The sequence below is a fragment of the Canis lupus genome, chromosome 3 (assembly GCF_048164855.1).
Source record: "Canis lupus baileyi chromosome 3, mCanLup2.hap1, whole genome shotgun sequence".
NCBI lineage: Eukaryota > Metazoa > Chordata > Mammalia > Carnivora > Canidae > Canis > Canis lupus.
Window position 1 is genome coordinate 31,556,464 of NC_132840.1, and position 14,945 is coordinate 31,571,408.

A 14,945-nucleotide genomic window follows, 5' to 3' on the forward strand; every position below is an offset into this window, starting at 1 on the left:
CGCTATTTTTCCTCGCCACCCCACCCCACCCCTTTCGGGGACGGGCTTGGCTTGGGTCCTGAGGGGCCTATCACCTGGCCACAGCTAGGGGGACACCTCGAGCCTCTTCCCCTCCCGTAGAGGCGGCAGCGGCAGGCCCTTCCCACTGTCAGGTCACAGGACACCAGGGGGCAGCAAACCCCAGGTCCTGTGCTCCGTCTTCCCCGGAGGTGCCTGCCCCTTCCCACCATGGAGTCAGAGACAGGGAGACTGGTTCTCTGGTTTTCAGCCTCCCCCCTCCAAGATTGTGTCCCCGGGCCTGCCCCAGGCAGTGCATGGGGGCGCTCTCGGCCCAGCGTGGGCTCAGTGGAGGTCCCCAGAGGTCCAGGCAGGACCCCCCAGCACGCCCCTCTGCCCCATCAGCACTGCCCCAGCTCCCTCTGCCACAATCGTGACCACTTACAGACCCCACAACACACAAAGCCCTTCCCCTGGGACCCCCGCCCCCGTCAAGCTGGAGGGGTGGGGGGCACTGCCTGTGGCCAAAGGCCCCCCTACCCTGGCGCTGGGCGGGAGACAGGACAGGAAACAAAGTGCCCTCCTGTGAGCAGTGTTGTGCTCGCCAGCCGCCAGCCGGGCCCTCCCCTCCGGGTCCCAGGGGCCTGGCAAAGTCACCACCGCACCTCCCTGTGAGTGGGGACTGCACAGGCTCGCGGCTCCTGCAGGGCGGCAGGACTCTGGCAAGTGCTCCTCATTTTAGCCGTGTGTCCATCTGCACCTGTGCGCGGAGAGGATCACCTTCCCTCAAGTCCACCCAAGGCCCTGGCGGAGCTGCCAGGCTCAGGGGCTGTGGAGAGGGAGCCCAGGGTGGAGGGGAGGGCACTGCCCTAGGGGGCATCCTTCCTAGCCGCTGCCCCAGCCCCACACCTCTCACTAGGCCAGGACGGTGCTCCCCCCGTGATGTCGCCCCCGCCCCCATCCTGTCCCTCCTCCAGCTCAGGGCTGGGCTGCGGCCCACAAACTTCTCAAACAAAAGGGACACCAGAGAGGTGGTGAGGATGACTGCCAGCCCTGCTCCGACCCCACACCCACCCCGCCCACCGGTGCCCCCAGACCCCAGCCAATCTTCACTTCGGGGGGTGTGCAGGGCAGGAGGGTGGAGGAAGGCAGTGGATGTGGCTGGGTGCGGGCAGAGCCTTTATGCTGAGCAGGGTGATGGAGTCTGGGGCGCCCGGGCCTTCCCACGCTGGGCCGCCAATCAGTGGCCAAGGCTGGACAAAGCACAGGCCCCCCGGGGCTGCCAGGCTGGGATAATGGTGTCCCTGCCCCGCCCCCCAGCAGGTGGGGGTGTGGACTGCAGCGGGAGACACGTGGAGCACTGGCGGGAGGTGCCCCACCACTGAGTCCTAACGTCAGACCCTCACGGAGTGGCCCCCAGCAGTCCAGCTGCCTGCCCAGGGTGCAGAGGCCGGGGGAAACAGCTGCCCCTGGGGGCTCAGTGCCCTCTGTGGACCCCACCTGCCCGCCCTCCAGGCTCAGGTCCAAGGTCACCCTCCGATCACTGCCTGCTCTCAGGAGCCAAGTTCAGTCTCTACCCTGGGGCTCTCCAACCCCTCACATCTGACTGGTCTTCCACCTGCTGGCCCAGGTACCTGCTGACCCTGGCCATACTCACTGGGGGATGAAAGTGGTGGCAGGGGCAGCAGGAGATACAGCACGAGAGACAGAGTGCTTACCAGCAGAGGTGTAGAGGGAGGCGGGGCCCCGTAGTGGACCAGGGGTGCTGCCCCTGGCGAACCCCACCCTCATCTTGCTTTCTGAAAGGTCAGGCTCCAGCTGCCACCTCCTCCGCCCCCTAGGTGGGTCCTCTTAGTACAAGGTTATGGTCAGAGTGCTCTGGGGCAAGAAATGCACAGCTCCCCTAACCTGGTGTCCCCAGCACCTGGTATTTAAACAGCAGGTCTTCAGAGGCTGTTCCACTAGCCCAGGGAGGAGGCAATACCATCCTCCATCTCGTTGAGAAAGCTGAGGTCCGGTGGGGACAGGGGAAGCCTCACCTGCCCCTGCCCCTACCGGCTCAGTGCCCTGTCACCTGCACTGCATGGGTGGCAGGATGCAGTGCGGGTGGGGATGCAGTGCAGGCCAGGGTTGGGGTGGTGGGCGCCAGCAGGGATGAGGCCAGGCCAGGGAGTGTGATGGGGAGGAGGGGCGGTAGGGCTGGCTGCCCAGGGGTGGCGGTGGCCATGCCGGCCCCACAGAAGGAGTATGAAGGGTCCCCTGATGGGCCCTCTGCCCCAGGTGTCCAGGGTGAGTGACAGGCTCAGGAACCATGCCAGCCTGGGGCGAGATGGGGCGGGGGAGGAGCAGGCGCGTGGCTGCCGGGGTGGCTGCATGAGGCTGCTCCCTAGCCCCCCCCCCACCAGGGACCTCCCAGGCCCCTGGATGGTCAGCAGGCAGGCGCTGTCCCCATGATGCCAGCTCAGCTTGGGGGTGGCCAGGTAGGCCGTGGCTGCTCCTCTGCTTGCCCCGCCTGCCTCCAGGCCCTGAATGGCTGGGAGCCTTTTGTGGGAGAGCAGCTGGCGGCTGGCCCTTTATGTGGGGCTGTGGGAAAGTCGGCGGGCAGCCTCTCACACCCTCTCCAAAGCCCGGATTATCTCGGGGCCAGCAGGACACCCTCTCAAGGATGTCCCCCCCAGCAGGGGTGGGGGTAGGGGCCCCCAGAGAGGTCCTGTCTGCCAAGCACTGGCCCCAGAAGTCTCCTAGCAAGGACAGGCCCCTGCGTGGAGAGCCCCTTGGACGCCCTGCTCCTTCCCCACCCACCTCGTCCCTCTGGGTCCCCCTCCTGATTGCACAGGCCACTGGCCTTCTAGAGGGGAAGGTCAGCAGGAGGGTTTGCTTGGGGCTGACAGTCCCTACCCCACCTCAGCTGAGCAAACTTATGGCAGGCCCAGGGCTGAGTCAGACTTGGGGGTGCTGTGGGGCCTGGACAAGGAGGGTGTGGCAAGGAACTGCACACTTATTTAGCACCTACTGCATACAAACTGAGCAGGACACCCATCTTCCTGGACCTGCTCAGAATCCCAAGCAGAGGAGGCAAGACTATGAGCAGGAGACAGGCCTCAGCCTGGCTCCCTGCCTGAACTCACCCAGGCTTGGCCCCTGAACCCCAGCCTGTCCCTGCTCCAAAGACCAGCTCCCAGGCAGCACAGAACTTGGGCAGGGACTGTGCTCCAAACGAAGTGGGGTGGGCCAAGGCAAAGGCCTAGCAGAGCGCAGGGGGGACCCCAGACAATGGTGATGTTAATACCAGCAGCAGTGCACTGAGGCCACCTGAGTGCTCCCTTCCTCCTCAGCGCCTGCTGCAGGTGGACTGTCAGTAGCCCCATTTTACAGATGAAGAAACTGAAGTCTAGAGAGCCCAGCCACTAAGTGGTGGCATCTGGCTTCGAACCCTGATTCCACACCCCCACAGCCAGAGGTCCTCTGGCAGGAGCACCCAGGGGGCAGCAATCAGAAGGGGTAGGGGTGGGGGTCCCTTTCTCATCCCTAGTGGCCCCAGGCCAGGGCCAGTGAGGGCTAGGGAACTGGGAAGGCACCAGCACTGGCCAGATGTGCAACCCTCTGGCATCTTGTTGGAGCTGCTGCTGCTTTCTCGACCTTCAAAGGCCGCCTGGGGGAGCCCCGCCTTGCTCAGAGTGCTCCCCAGATGGCCTCTAGGCCCACAGCTCCAAACACAAAGCCAGCACGCGCCTTTTGTGCAGGATGAATGTCCACAGCAGGGGCGGAGTATGGGAAGCCACCCGGAGCGGCCCTCCCGCCCAAATTCCCCTCCGGGTTGGGGATGACAGGGCTGCAGGACTGCTGCCTGCAATCAGGGCCAGTGTGTTCCCTGCCCCAGGGCCTCCCTGCGTGGCAGCAGACCAGCAGGGGGCCCTGGGCCAGTGAGACCACCAAGACCCCCTCGCACCCCATTTCACGCACGGAGAAACAGGCCTGAGGGGGGCTGATGGGGCTGCCCTCTCTCCCACAAGTGAGCTCCAGGGTGGATGGGCTCTGATCCATGGGGCCCAGAGCCCGGAGACAGGCGGCCATCTCAGTCCATCTCAGTCCGGCACAGGATGCTGAACACGAGGCCACTGCCAGACTGGGGGCAACCAGGCTAGGAAGGGCCAGATCCTGAAGCCTCGCCAGCCTCCCCCACATCCTGCCCCCCAGCCAGGCTCTGGGCACTCTGCCTGGCACCGGGCAACCTCTGCCTTGCTTCCTCCCCTCAGCTTGCGTATTCAGCCAGGATCCTTGTCCTCTCTAGCCTTCATCTGTGAACAGGGGTGTTGTGTCCTGGGGGGTCTGAGGAGCCCCCCACCCAGTAGTGCCGAGAGCATCAAGTGTGCCCTGCTTGCCAGTGCTGAGCCTCACTGATGGGTCCCCACACCAGCCTGGAACCCTGTACCCCTGACAGCTGGCCCAGATTACCTGATATAATGGGGGGTCTGTGGTATGGGGGAGCCCCAGCACGTACCCAAAAGGGATGCTGATGAAGTTGTCTGGAGTCAGGATGGGGGTCCTATGGGGGGGGGTTCCAGGGTGAGCAAGGAGTGACCACCGAGGGCATGCAGCCTGAACCCTGATTTGTGACCGATCAGGTCACCACAATGCCTGGGAAGAAGAGGAACCCAGCTGGGATGGTGCTTGGCCAAACTGTGGTTCTTGCCTCTTTCCGCCATCATGGGACAGGGCCCCTGTGTCAGTTTGTCACTCTGTGGGGCAAAGAGAAAGGACTCCCAAATCGGCCACCCAGAGCTGTCCAGGGGCCCCTGCCTCAACATTCGCTTCCCAGGTAACTAAGCCAGCAGTAGGTGGCCCCCACCCCAGGGGTTACATTTGTCCTCTCTTGCTCAAACATTGTGTGCAAATTTGTTGCCATCCTTGCAAGCCCTGCAAGTCCTCTGCCACAGGCTCAAGGTCCTGTAGGTCCCACCCTGTGCTTGTTTGGGCAGTGTCCAGGAGGCAGGGGGGGCTCTTTAGGGATCAGCCAGGCCAACCCTTGGACAATAAGATGGGGAACACAAGGCCCAGGGAAGGCGAGCCCAGTTTCCAGCAGGCCCACAAAGTGGGCAGGGGGAGCGAGGAGGTGGACCAGCAGGGCAAGGACCCCAGTGAGCCAAGGGGGTCAGACTGCAGGACAGGAGCTCAGCTAGGGAGAGGGAGCTGTGGTGCTTTTAGAACAAAATAGGTCTTCCTCAGGTGCAGAATGCTCTGAAGGCCTGGACCCATCCAGTGGGTATGAGGGGAGGTCCCCCCAGACCCTGGAAGAAGCACAAATAGTTGATATCAAGTGGCCAAGTGACCGAAGTAGGAACAGATCCAGGAACCCACTCTGGTCGTCTGCGTGGGGAGAAGGAGCTGCCCCACCTGCCCTCACCCAGGGTCCAGTCTGGCCTCCGCCACCCACTGGCAGCTTGGCCTCGAGGACAAACTGGTCCTCAGTTCACTTGCCTGTGAAATGGGTGTGATGACATTCAGCCTTGGCAAAGAGGCTGTTCCTCAGTGGGCCCCCCCCACCCCTCTGCCAGCACCCAGATGAGAAGGGCGGGTGGGGTGAGCCCTGGGGTGGGAGTCAGAACAGAAGTTAGCACAGCTAAGAATGCAAGCACCTACCCGGTGCCGCTCCACACATGCAGCAAGGATTTCGGGGTCTCAGGCTGTGTCTGCCCCACCTGCTCACCTCTGCCTCGTACCAGGAAAGTAGCCCCCTCAACAGCGAAGGGGTGTGCCTGGCCTGCTCCCATGACATTTTATTCATGAACGTTCCATTTGAGTCTCATCTTATTTTCACATGTCGCAAAATATTTTTCTTCTTTGGATGTCTTCTCAGTGGTTTACGTGTGAAAGTGTTCCTGGGAAGACACAGACACCATGGAGGCCTGGTGCTCGCCCCCGGGCACAGCTGGATCCCCCAAAGCTCAGGTGGCAGCACTGGCGTCATTGGGCGGGGAGATGCCCTGGGAGGGTCTGCTGGGAGTCTGGCCTGGGGGGGGGCGCCGTGGCCAGCCTCCCCGCCAGGTCCCCGCGCGCTCCTCCTGGCTGCGCGGTGGGTTTACGCTGGCCTGCGGTTCCCACACTGCGCCAGGCCATGGAAGCGTGCCTGGGCCCCCCGCGGCATTAGTGCCGGGCTCTGCCTCTGAATGAATGGGGGCGGCCACGGGGGGCGAAGGGGGGGAACTCCCAAAAGACCATCTGGCTCCGCGTTATAATAGAGCAATAAAGGGCTTGTCTGCCTTTCAGAGGTTGGGAGCGAGCTGCTCTCTGACACCACAGGGTTTTAACCAGCTTGGGACTGCGACCTGGGCCTGCCCCCGGCCGCTGGGAGGGCGGGGGGCCACGTGGGCCAGAGAAGCCCCTAATCCGGAGGGGGCCCATGAGACTCAAGGGCTCCAAGCTTTCCCACACCACCCGCCTCTGCGTGTCCGCCCCAGCCCCTCTCTGCACTGGAGAAACTGAGTCCACAGAGGCTGGGGCTGGTCAAGCCTGAGGACTCTGCCCCCCGCCCCCACCCCCCTGCTCACGGACTAGGGCACACTCCATTTGGGAAAGGGGGGGGGTTGCTTTGGCCCGCAAAAGCAGGGCTCCCCAAGCCCAGCCTGGGAACCTGATGGGGCTGCAGCCTATGTGTGACCCCCTCATAATGGGCAGGAGCCCTGAAGATGAGTGGACCCCCTGCCCCTCCCCACAGTCAGGTTGCAGGGTAGAGCCTGGTCATGAACAGCAGAGAGAAGGGGTGGGTGCAGAAGCCGGAATCAGCACCTCACCATCTGGGTGAGGAACCAGCTTGCTCCAGGCCCCCACGAGTTAAGAGGTGAGCCCAGAATTCACAGCTGGATAGCTGTCCAGGGGTAGCTTCTGGGGAAGGGTCCCAGCCTCCCGAATCATGGAATAGGAGGAGGCTATGGGTTTGTGACCTGACTCCCAGTCCAGCCCACCCGTGGGTGCTCACACACTGTCCTTCCATCCCTGCTCAGAGCCCTCTGCCCCCCAGAGCTCCCCATCATGGAAAGAGAGGTTGGTGCATGGACAAGGGGTATATGGAGAGCCCTGAACCCCTGACTTGGTGACCCTGCTCCAGGGCACTGGCCTTTTATGGGTGAGGATAACAGGCAACCCCAAGCAGTCAGCCCCAGCAATGGCGTCTCCTTCTAGGCCTGGGGCCAAGGGGGCAGCTGGGGTGGGCACTACTCTCCTCCCAGCAATGCCCTGCTCGTCTTTGTCCACCCTTGGTCATCCCTGGAAACCTAGAACCAGTGCCTCCATCAGATGGTCTTGGCAGGGAAACCCCACTGTACACAGGTAAACTGAGGCACAGAAAGGACTGGCATGTGTTCAACAGAAAGCCAAGGGGAGAGCCGAGCCTCAGCCTGGACGTGCCCCCTGCACCCAGCCCCTGACGCCAATGGTGAATATGCTCAGATAGCAACCCTCCGGGCTCAAGCTGCACCCCAGTCCTACACCCCCCAGGGCACTCCCTGAAATGCACAGACACCATCTGCGAGGAGTTCTCTGTGGGTGGGACAGTAAAGGCCCCAGGCCCTGTGGGAGCTGGGTGCAGAATTGGACTGGCCTCGGGAGCATCACAAAGGGCAGGGCACTGACCACCCCCCCCCCACCAGACAGTGCAAAAGACAAGCTGCTGACAAGTCCTTCCCTCATGCTCCCCCCAGGACCCACCTGCTCCCGACACGGTGGTACATCAGTGCTCAACCCAACTTGAACGTTCTTCCACGGGGGGGGGGGGGGGGGGGCTTCTACCAGCTAGGCAGCAGGACAGGGCTGGGAAGCACACTGAGCTGTGTCCACACCCCGACCTACCAAGGGGAGTGGGCTGTGCCAGGTCGCAGGTACAGGTATGCGTGCAGGGGAACCCCTTCTAGCCAGACTTGGAGACTCTGGTCCCCCCCCAAGCCCAGATGCCCCTATTCTCTTTGCCTGGCACAGTGTCTGGGATTCCTCACCTGGAACACACCCACCCTCCTTCCAAGGACGCCTCAGGAGGCTCCTCCTGCAGAAAGCCCTCCCTTGACATCCCTGTCTTACATCCATTTGCCAAATCACTGCTCTTCTCAAAAACATCAGTGCACCAGCCCTCCGCAAGACACCCAGCCCTAGTGCGCACACTCCCTTTTAGAAATTACAGGAGTAATAGATGCTCACTCTAGAGAATCTGGAAAATACACACACAATGAAAAGTAACAAAATTTATGCCCCCAAACTGTTGGCATTTTGCGGGGGGGGGGGGGGGGGGGGCGGGGATTCCCTCCACTTCTCTGCCAACATCAAACGGTGTCCTGGCCAAAATGTTGGCCTGTCTTGGATATACACCCCTCAAAGTTACCCCCTACCTGTGAAGGTTTCCCCAGCCCCCATTCCAGTCCTTCTCCCCGGAATAGGGGCCAGGACTCAGTGCCCTCCAAGCCCCAAGCCCTGAGTGTCTACTGCTCCTGCAAGGGCAGGGAGGGAGGAGCAAGAGCTCTCATCTCTGAACCTAATTCTTTGGTATGGGAAGGGGTACAGGGAGCTAAGGCCAAGGGGGGGCTGGGGTTCGTCCTGGCCTGGTGGTGGCCACAGTCCCTGGGGCAACCCTGACTACAGTGGGGCCACAAAGCCAACAGCTCCCACACTGAGCAGCGGCAAAGGCAGTGCATGTACCTCACTGCAATTCAGGCAGACGGGAGACTCTGCCCGGGTCCCGGACGTGCTGGGTCCCTCGCGGCATTCCTCTGCCCTCCAGCCGCTGTTGAAACCGGCTTCCAGAGGCCTGTGCAGATGGGGCGGGGAGAAGGGCCACGCCCAGGAGAGCAGTGGGGTCAGGCTGCAGCCACATGGTGACCTCAGACACATGCGCTCGCCGCTGCCAGCGCGCGGTCCAGGGTCGCCAGGGACACTTGGCACACAGTCTGTTGCCAGGCCTGGCCCATGGGGAAGGTGCAGGCCTCTCCATGCTGTGGGGACACCTCTCGTCTGACCTCCAACCTCTGGTCATCAAGAGTCACCCATAGACGGGGCACCGCTGGAGGGAGCGGGGCACAACCCCCAGGCGCATCTCCCGGGAGGGTACAGCCGTTCCACGCGCTCTCACTAGGCAAACAGTCGGCCTTTGGAAAACACCTGCATCGTAAAATACACCTAACATAAAATTTATGGCTGTAACTGCCAAGCATACGGTTCAGGGGCATGAAACACATGGACACTGTCGTGTGCCCATCACCACCATCTCCAGAACTTTCCATCCTCCCAGAGGGTCTCTCTGGGAGCCCCCCGGCCCCTGGCACCCACCCTGCCACTTCCTGTCTCGAGGGATCTGACCCCCTGGGAACTGCATGTGCGGGGAGCCCTTCGGGACCCATCCTTGGGGACAGGCTTATTTCAGGAGCACGAAATCCCTGAAGGCTGGACTACGTTCCGTCGTCGGGAGGGACCCTGTTCTGCACACCCATCCATCCAGGGATGGACACCTGGGTTGCCTCCCCCACTTGGCTCCTGTGAGCAACGCTGCCGTGACCGTGGGTAAGCACACAGCTCTCAGCCCTGCATCCCGGTCTTCAGGGTGTTGACCCAGGAAAGGACCTTCTGGACCACACGGCAGCGCCCTGCTTGATTTCTGGAGAGCCCCACACCGCCCGCCCTGGCAGCTGCACCCTTTCACTTTCCCAGCAAGAAGGAGCAAATGCCCCTGGAACCCTACCCACCCCCAAGACCCCCCACACATGGTGCCACCTGCTTTTGGTCAGCCTGGGAGAGGATGGGGGTGGCGGTCATTCAGAAAGGGGTTTCAGTCCCAGGTTCCCGAATTTTTGCAAAATCATGCCCAACTAGGGAAGCTGTCCACATCCACAGCACCTCACTCCAGACTCACGGAGTTCCCCAGGGTGGGGGACAGGACAAACTCTCCCTCCCCCTCAATGCCCCAGCTGGAGAGGGGATCCCCTCCTCAGCTGCTAACCATCCCCTGGATTCCGGATGCTTCTGCGCAAAGCCCACCAGCCTGGAGTGGCCTCAGCCCTCCCCAACCCGCCCATCGGCGGCCCCCTCCCCCAGGCCTGGTGGGCCAGCCCCCTCGGGTGGTGTGAGCCAGGAGCCCGAGGAGTTTCCCACACTTTGGCCCCATTCATAGTGTTAAACGGCCCACAAAGGCCAGGCGTGTGCCTTGGAGGCCGCACGGAGCTGCCATCTGGCCCGCACGCAGGGAGGGAGCAGGCCTCTCATCCGGCCTCACTGGGATTTAACACCGCTCATTTCATATTTCCCACAACTGAAAAATGGACCAAAGCTGCTCCAGCGCAGGGGGAGGAGGGAAGAGGAAGGTAGCCTCCCCTCTCCGCCATAGCCCACCCACCACCCTCACCTTGGGCAGGCCACCCTGGCCCACGGCGGGTGGGTGGGCAGCTGGACCGTGTCTCCTGCACGTGTCTCATTGGGACCAAGAGCCAGCCTGGGAGAAGGGGGGAGGGCAGGACACAAGCCCTAACCAACTGCCCCCTCTGAGGAGGGGAGGGGGGTGAGGCCATGAGCAGGAGGGCCTGGCCTGAGCACTGCCCTCATTTGTGGTCAGAGCCCTGGGACCCCCACTGCTAGCAGACAGGAGGTCAGGGCACATGTGGGTTTGGGCCTATTTCTAGCCAGTGGAGGCTGTGGCCAGGGCCAGGGTGAGCGTGGGGCTTGCTCCTGGTGCCTGCCTGCATTCCCTCCACCCTCAGCTAAGCACTTCCTTGGTGCTGAGTCCCTGGCTGTCATCCTGACCCTGACCCTCTCCACCTCAGCCCACCCCCAAGAAGCCCACAAGTAGACAAGGAACACACCAAAACATTCTGACTGCCCAGCATGAGCCCCGTTTTGGCTGCAAAAATGGTCCCACTGAGCATCACTGGGTCCCCCTCGAAGCCTGCAGGACCAGCCAGCTCACATCAAAGTTGTAAGTTACAGTCAGTCTCCAGGGGCCGGGGAGCAGAGGGGGAAGCACATGGCCTCAGCACGCTCATCCCCAGCTTGCTCGGATGTCCCCTGCCCTTTTACATCAAACTAGAGCCAAATATCTATAGTAGGGTCCCATCTGCTCAGAGATGAGCTGCAGCTCAGGGTGAGGCTGCCCCAGCCCTCAGGGTCACCCATCTCCCACAGCCAGCCCAGGGAAGAGAAGTGCTGTTAGGAGGGAGGAGGGGGAGAAGCCACCAGAGGGGTGAACAGGAGCTCCCTGCCCTCCTTCTCCAGAAGCACCTTAAGGTTCCACTCTGGGAGCTCCCCGAGCCTAACCCACCCTAGCAGGTGACCAGCTGGCCCATGGGGCAGTTCTGAGCTGGCTCCAAGCCACGCCTGCCTGGCTGTCGTGACACCATCCTGCATGCTTCCCGGCAGGGCCCATTGCTGGGAAACCAAAGACCCCTTGTATACGGTGGGTGGGGGGGGGGGATAATTTCTGGAGCAGGTCCACCAAACAAGCCAGTCATAGCTGTGGGTCACTGCCAAGACCCCAGGAGGGGGAAAGGTCTGACTGGACCCTTGGTAAAACCCCATAGTTTCCAGCCACACCTGGACATGCTCCTGAATTCTCACTGTGGCTAATGTGCCCTGATGCCACCTGCTAGCTCTTGGGACAGATGCCCTGCCTGCCCCTTTCACCCAGCTGGTCCTGCCCTGTCCCGAGAAGAAGCCCCAGCCCCTCTCCTTCCCTCAGTCCCTGCAGGAAACTGGATTCCTGACTCCAGAGAATCAGAAGAAGATGACTGCTCTGGGCAGAAGGGTGGCCCCAACGCAGCTGCTGGACCTCAGCTTGGCTGGCCAGACACCAGGATTATCAGTTCTCCCGGTGAGGCCCTAGGGGGCTGTCTGAGATTGTACAGCATCCGAGTGGGCTCCAGGCCTGTCCTGCTCTGACCCTCATGTCTACCACCTGGCACCCTTCCTCCCCACCCACTGGCAAAATGCCCTTCAAAGAAAGCAAACCCTGTAAGTGCCCACTAGACTGGGCAGAGGGCAGCATGCAACAGAGGCTTCCCCCCAAGTCTTGCATGTGTAGTGACCACGTGTGTGTGTCAAACATACACCTGAAGCCATTCACTCTCCGTCCATGGCTACTCTGCAGACAGCCATGGCCATACTTCCTGCCAGATGAGGTAGGGTGCAGTCCTGAGGAGCGCCTGCTGGCAGAGCATCCCAGGTGCTACCACCTGCTAAGGTACTCCCCAGAGGATGGGGTGAGGCAGATCCAGTGATAGTACCTAGGTGCCAGGCTCCCTGCTGGGCATTTCACGTGCTCTGCTTCCCTGGAGCTACTCAAAGCCGAGCCAGGGAAGCATGGCAGCCCCTTTCCTAGCTCTACCTCTGGAGAAGTCACTGCCCTAGGTGACAGACCGGGCTGATCACCTAGGCCAGTCGGTCTGATCCTAGGAGCTTGGATCTCTGCTCCACTTGCACACAGGATGATGGAGGTGCCTGTCCAGGGAGAGCCTCTCTCTTCTGTTCCACCTGCCCTGGGGGCCAGCAGGTCCCCGTCAGGGAGGGTGCCCAAACCACTGGAAGCCGATGCGCTGATTCACTCCAAAACCCTCCCCCACCTAGCCTCTGCCAGCCACCAGCGGGAGTCACCGGGAGAGGGAGGGGGCACCACTCTTTCCTGCCCACCCCCCATCCCCGAGGCCTGGGAAAAGGCAGCATATTGAGGCGCAGGGCTCCCAGCATCAGGCCCCGGGATGCTAATGAGGGCGAGCGCGTTCCCACAGCCCGGACATTGTGCAGAGCGGCCCACCTGCTCCCAGGGAGCACCCATTGTGCCCGCGCCAATTCACAGGCAATTTAGCGTGCGCTAATGGGCCGGCGCCTTTGTGCGGCCCGCCAGGCCATTGGCCGCCGAGTGTGGGAACGGCCGCGGCGCCCGGGCCCCAGGCGCCTGCCCGCCGCCGCGCCTATATAGGGCCCGCCGGCCCGCCGCCCGCCACTCCCCGCCCGCCAGCCGCCTCTCTGCGCCAGGCATGGCCCCCAGCACCGTGGCCGTGGAGCTGCTCAGCCCCAAAGAGAAGAACCGAGTAAGTGCGCCACCCGCCCGCCCCGCGCCCCCGCGCCCCCGCGCCCCGGCTGCCGCCTGACGCCCGTGTCCCCCCGCAGCTCCGCAAGCCAGTGGTGGAGAAGATGCGCCGCGACCGCATCAACAGCAGCATCGAGCAGCTGAAGCTGCTGCTGGAGCAGGAGTTCGCGCGCCACCAGCCCAACTCCAAGCTGGAGAAGGCCGACATCCTGGAGATGGCCGTCAGCTACCTGAAGCACAGCAAAGGTGAGCCCGCCGTCCCCTTGCCCCGCACTCCCCGGGTCCCGCCCCTCGCAGCCCCGGTCCCCTGCGCCCGCCCCCGCCTGCGGGTACCAATCACCACTGCCCTCCCCCTGCAGCTTTCGCCGCTGCAGCCGGCCCCAAAAGCCTGCACCAGGACTACAGCGAGGGCTACTCCTGGTGCCTGCAGGAAGCCGTGCAGTTCCTGACGCTGCACTCAGCCAGCGACACGCAGATGAAGCTGCTCTACCATTTCCAGCGGCCGCCCGCTGCACCCACTGTGCCCACCAAGGAACCCAAGGCCACGGGCACGGTGCCCCCGCCCGTGCTCACCCCCGCCAAGGCCACCGCAGTTGCAGCGCGCCAGCCCACCTGCGGCCTCTGGCGGCCCTGGTGACCCGGCAGGACTTGTGGGTGGCCACCCCAAGGACTGGAGGGCCAGCCAGCCTGTTTCTCTGGCCATGTGTCTGTCCCTTCTCGGGCTTGGACAGGCCCCCTTCTCCGGAAGGCTCTCTCTCCAGGCTGGCGGGCCAGCAGGAGGGTCATTCTCAAGAGAATGCGCTTACAGAGTCCTTGTCACATAGGACAATCAGGGCCCACCTTCTGCCAAGTGTCTGACTCCACGGGGTTGTTCTGTGTTTGCATTTCAGCAAGTGACTTCTGGGAAGTCCCCGCCGCCCGGGGTTCTATGATATTTGTAGGCATCAGGGGCTCGGTCCGCCGGTGCCTCCACGTGTAGAGGACTTTCTTCAGGGCCTGCTGCTGCTGGGCCAGGGGGCCTGGCGGGTGGGCCGTGCCGTGGGCACATTTGCCTTTTGTGAAGGCGGAACTCAAGGTGTATCCTCATAGGAAAGAGTGTCAGCCTGGATGGGCACAGAAAGACCATGCAGAGCCGTGGCCAAAAGGCCCTTCGTGCCCTTGGTTGTCTAGCTGGGGCTCATAGTGGGCTTTGTGGGGAGGGTGGGGGTCTCCACCATGATCCTCAAAGGATCCCTCTGTGTGGGTGGCTGCATGTGGGCATGACTGTGTACTCAGAATTTGAACTTTTAGTCACATGGGAGCCCATGGGATTGCTCTGCCGACTTCCAATAAAATCTGACTAAGCAGCCATCTGGGGTCCGTCTCTTGTGCTTCACGTGTGTCCTCAACAGTCACCAGGTGGGCGGGGCTGCAGGGACAAAGCAGGGCAGACACTGTGGTGACACTCAACTGCAGGTGGGACATGTCATTGCCAGTGACCCTCTAGACAAGGAAGAAGGGCTCGCCCTGACTAAGCAAAGTTGGGAATGAATGAGGACAGGAGGCAGGCAGGCAGGCAGGCAGGAGAACAGGCCCCACAGACCACACCCTCGTGTGCAGCAGGAGACTGGGTTTCTGTCCCTGGCAGGGAGGATGGGGAGTAAAGTGACAGCTACAGGACCTTCCCGCTCTGTTCAGCTGAGGGGGATGCAAAGACCATAGCTTGCCCTGGAGCTCTTGCTGCAGCAAAAGGGGTTTAGCTGCCCCCACTACCACACACATGGGAGAAGGGGTTGGCTTCCACCCTGGCCTTCCTGCATGGCCAGCAGCCCCCGTCCCTGGATGAGCTGCTGGGAGCCCCTGCTTGGCTAGTCCTACCCCATCCTCCCCACAGGCCCACCGCTCCCCAGGGCTGAAA

The 14,945-nt window shown here is 62.5% G+C and overlaps 2 protein-coding genes across 2 annotated transcripts in view; one reads left to right on the plus strand and one right to left on the minus strand.

The window, feature by feature from the left end:
• Nucleotides 1-14,945, minus strand: part of TNFRSF14 (TNF receptor superfamily member 14) — a 30,632-nt gene that overhangs the window by 14,465 nt on the left and 1,222 nt on the right. The window lies entirely within an intron of this gene.
• On the plus strand, nucleotides 12,925-14,398 carry HES5 (hes family bHLH transcription factor 5). The gene is made up of 3 exons (XM_072820005.1): nucleotides 12,925-13,049; nucleotides 13,129-13,294; nucleotides 13,408-14,398. Exons 1-3 carry the CDS (start codon nucleotides 12,996-12,998, stop codon nucleotides 13,683-13,685), a joined length of 498 nt encoding a protein of 165 aa, XP_072676106.1. The 5' UTR covers nucleotides 12,925-12,995; the 3' UTR covers nucleotides 13,686-14,398.

What these genes read in the sequence shown, in the direction of transcription:
- HES5 (XM_072820005.1), top strand. Translation starts at nt 12,996, where the DNA reads ATGGCCCCCAGCACCGTGGCCGTGGAGCTGCTCAGCCCCAAAGAGAAG. An exon ending in GCCCCAAAGAGAAGAACCGA is followed by an intron (nt 13,050 to 13,128) that starts GTAAGTGCGCCA and finishes GTCCCCCCGCAG; the next exon opens with CTCCGCAAGCCAGTGGTGGA. An exon ending in CTACCTGAAGCACAGCAAAG is followed by an intron (nt 13,295 to 13,407) that starts GTGAGCCCGCCG and finishes CTCCCCCTGCAG; the next exon opens with CTTTCGCCGCTGCAGCCGGC.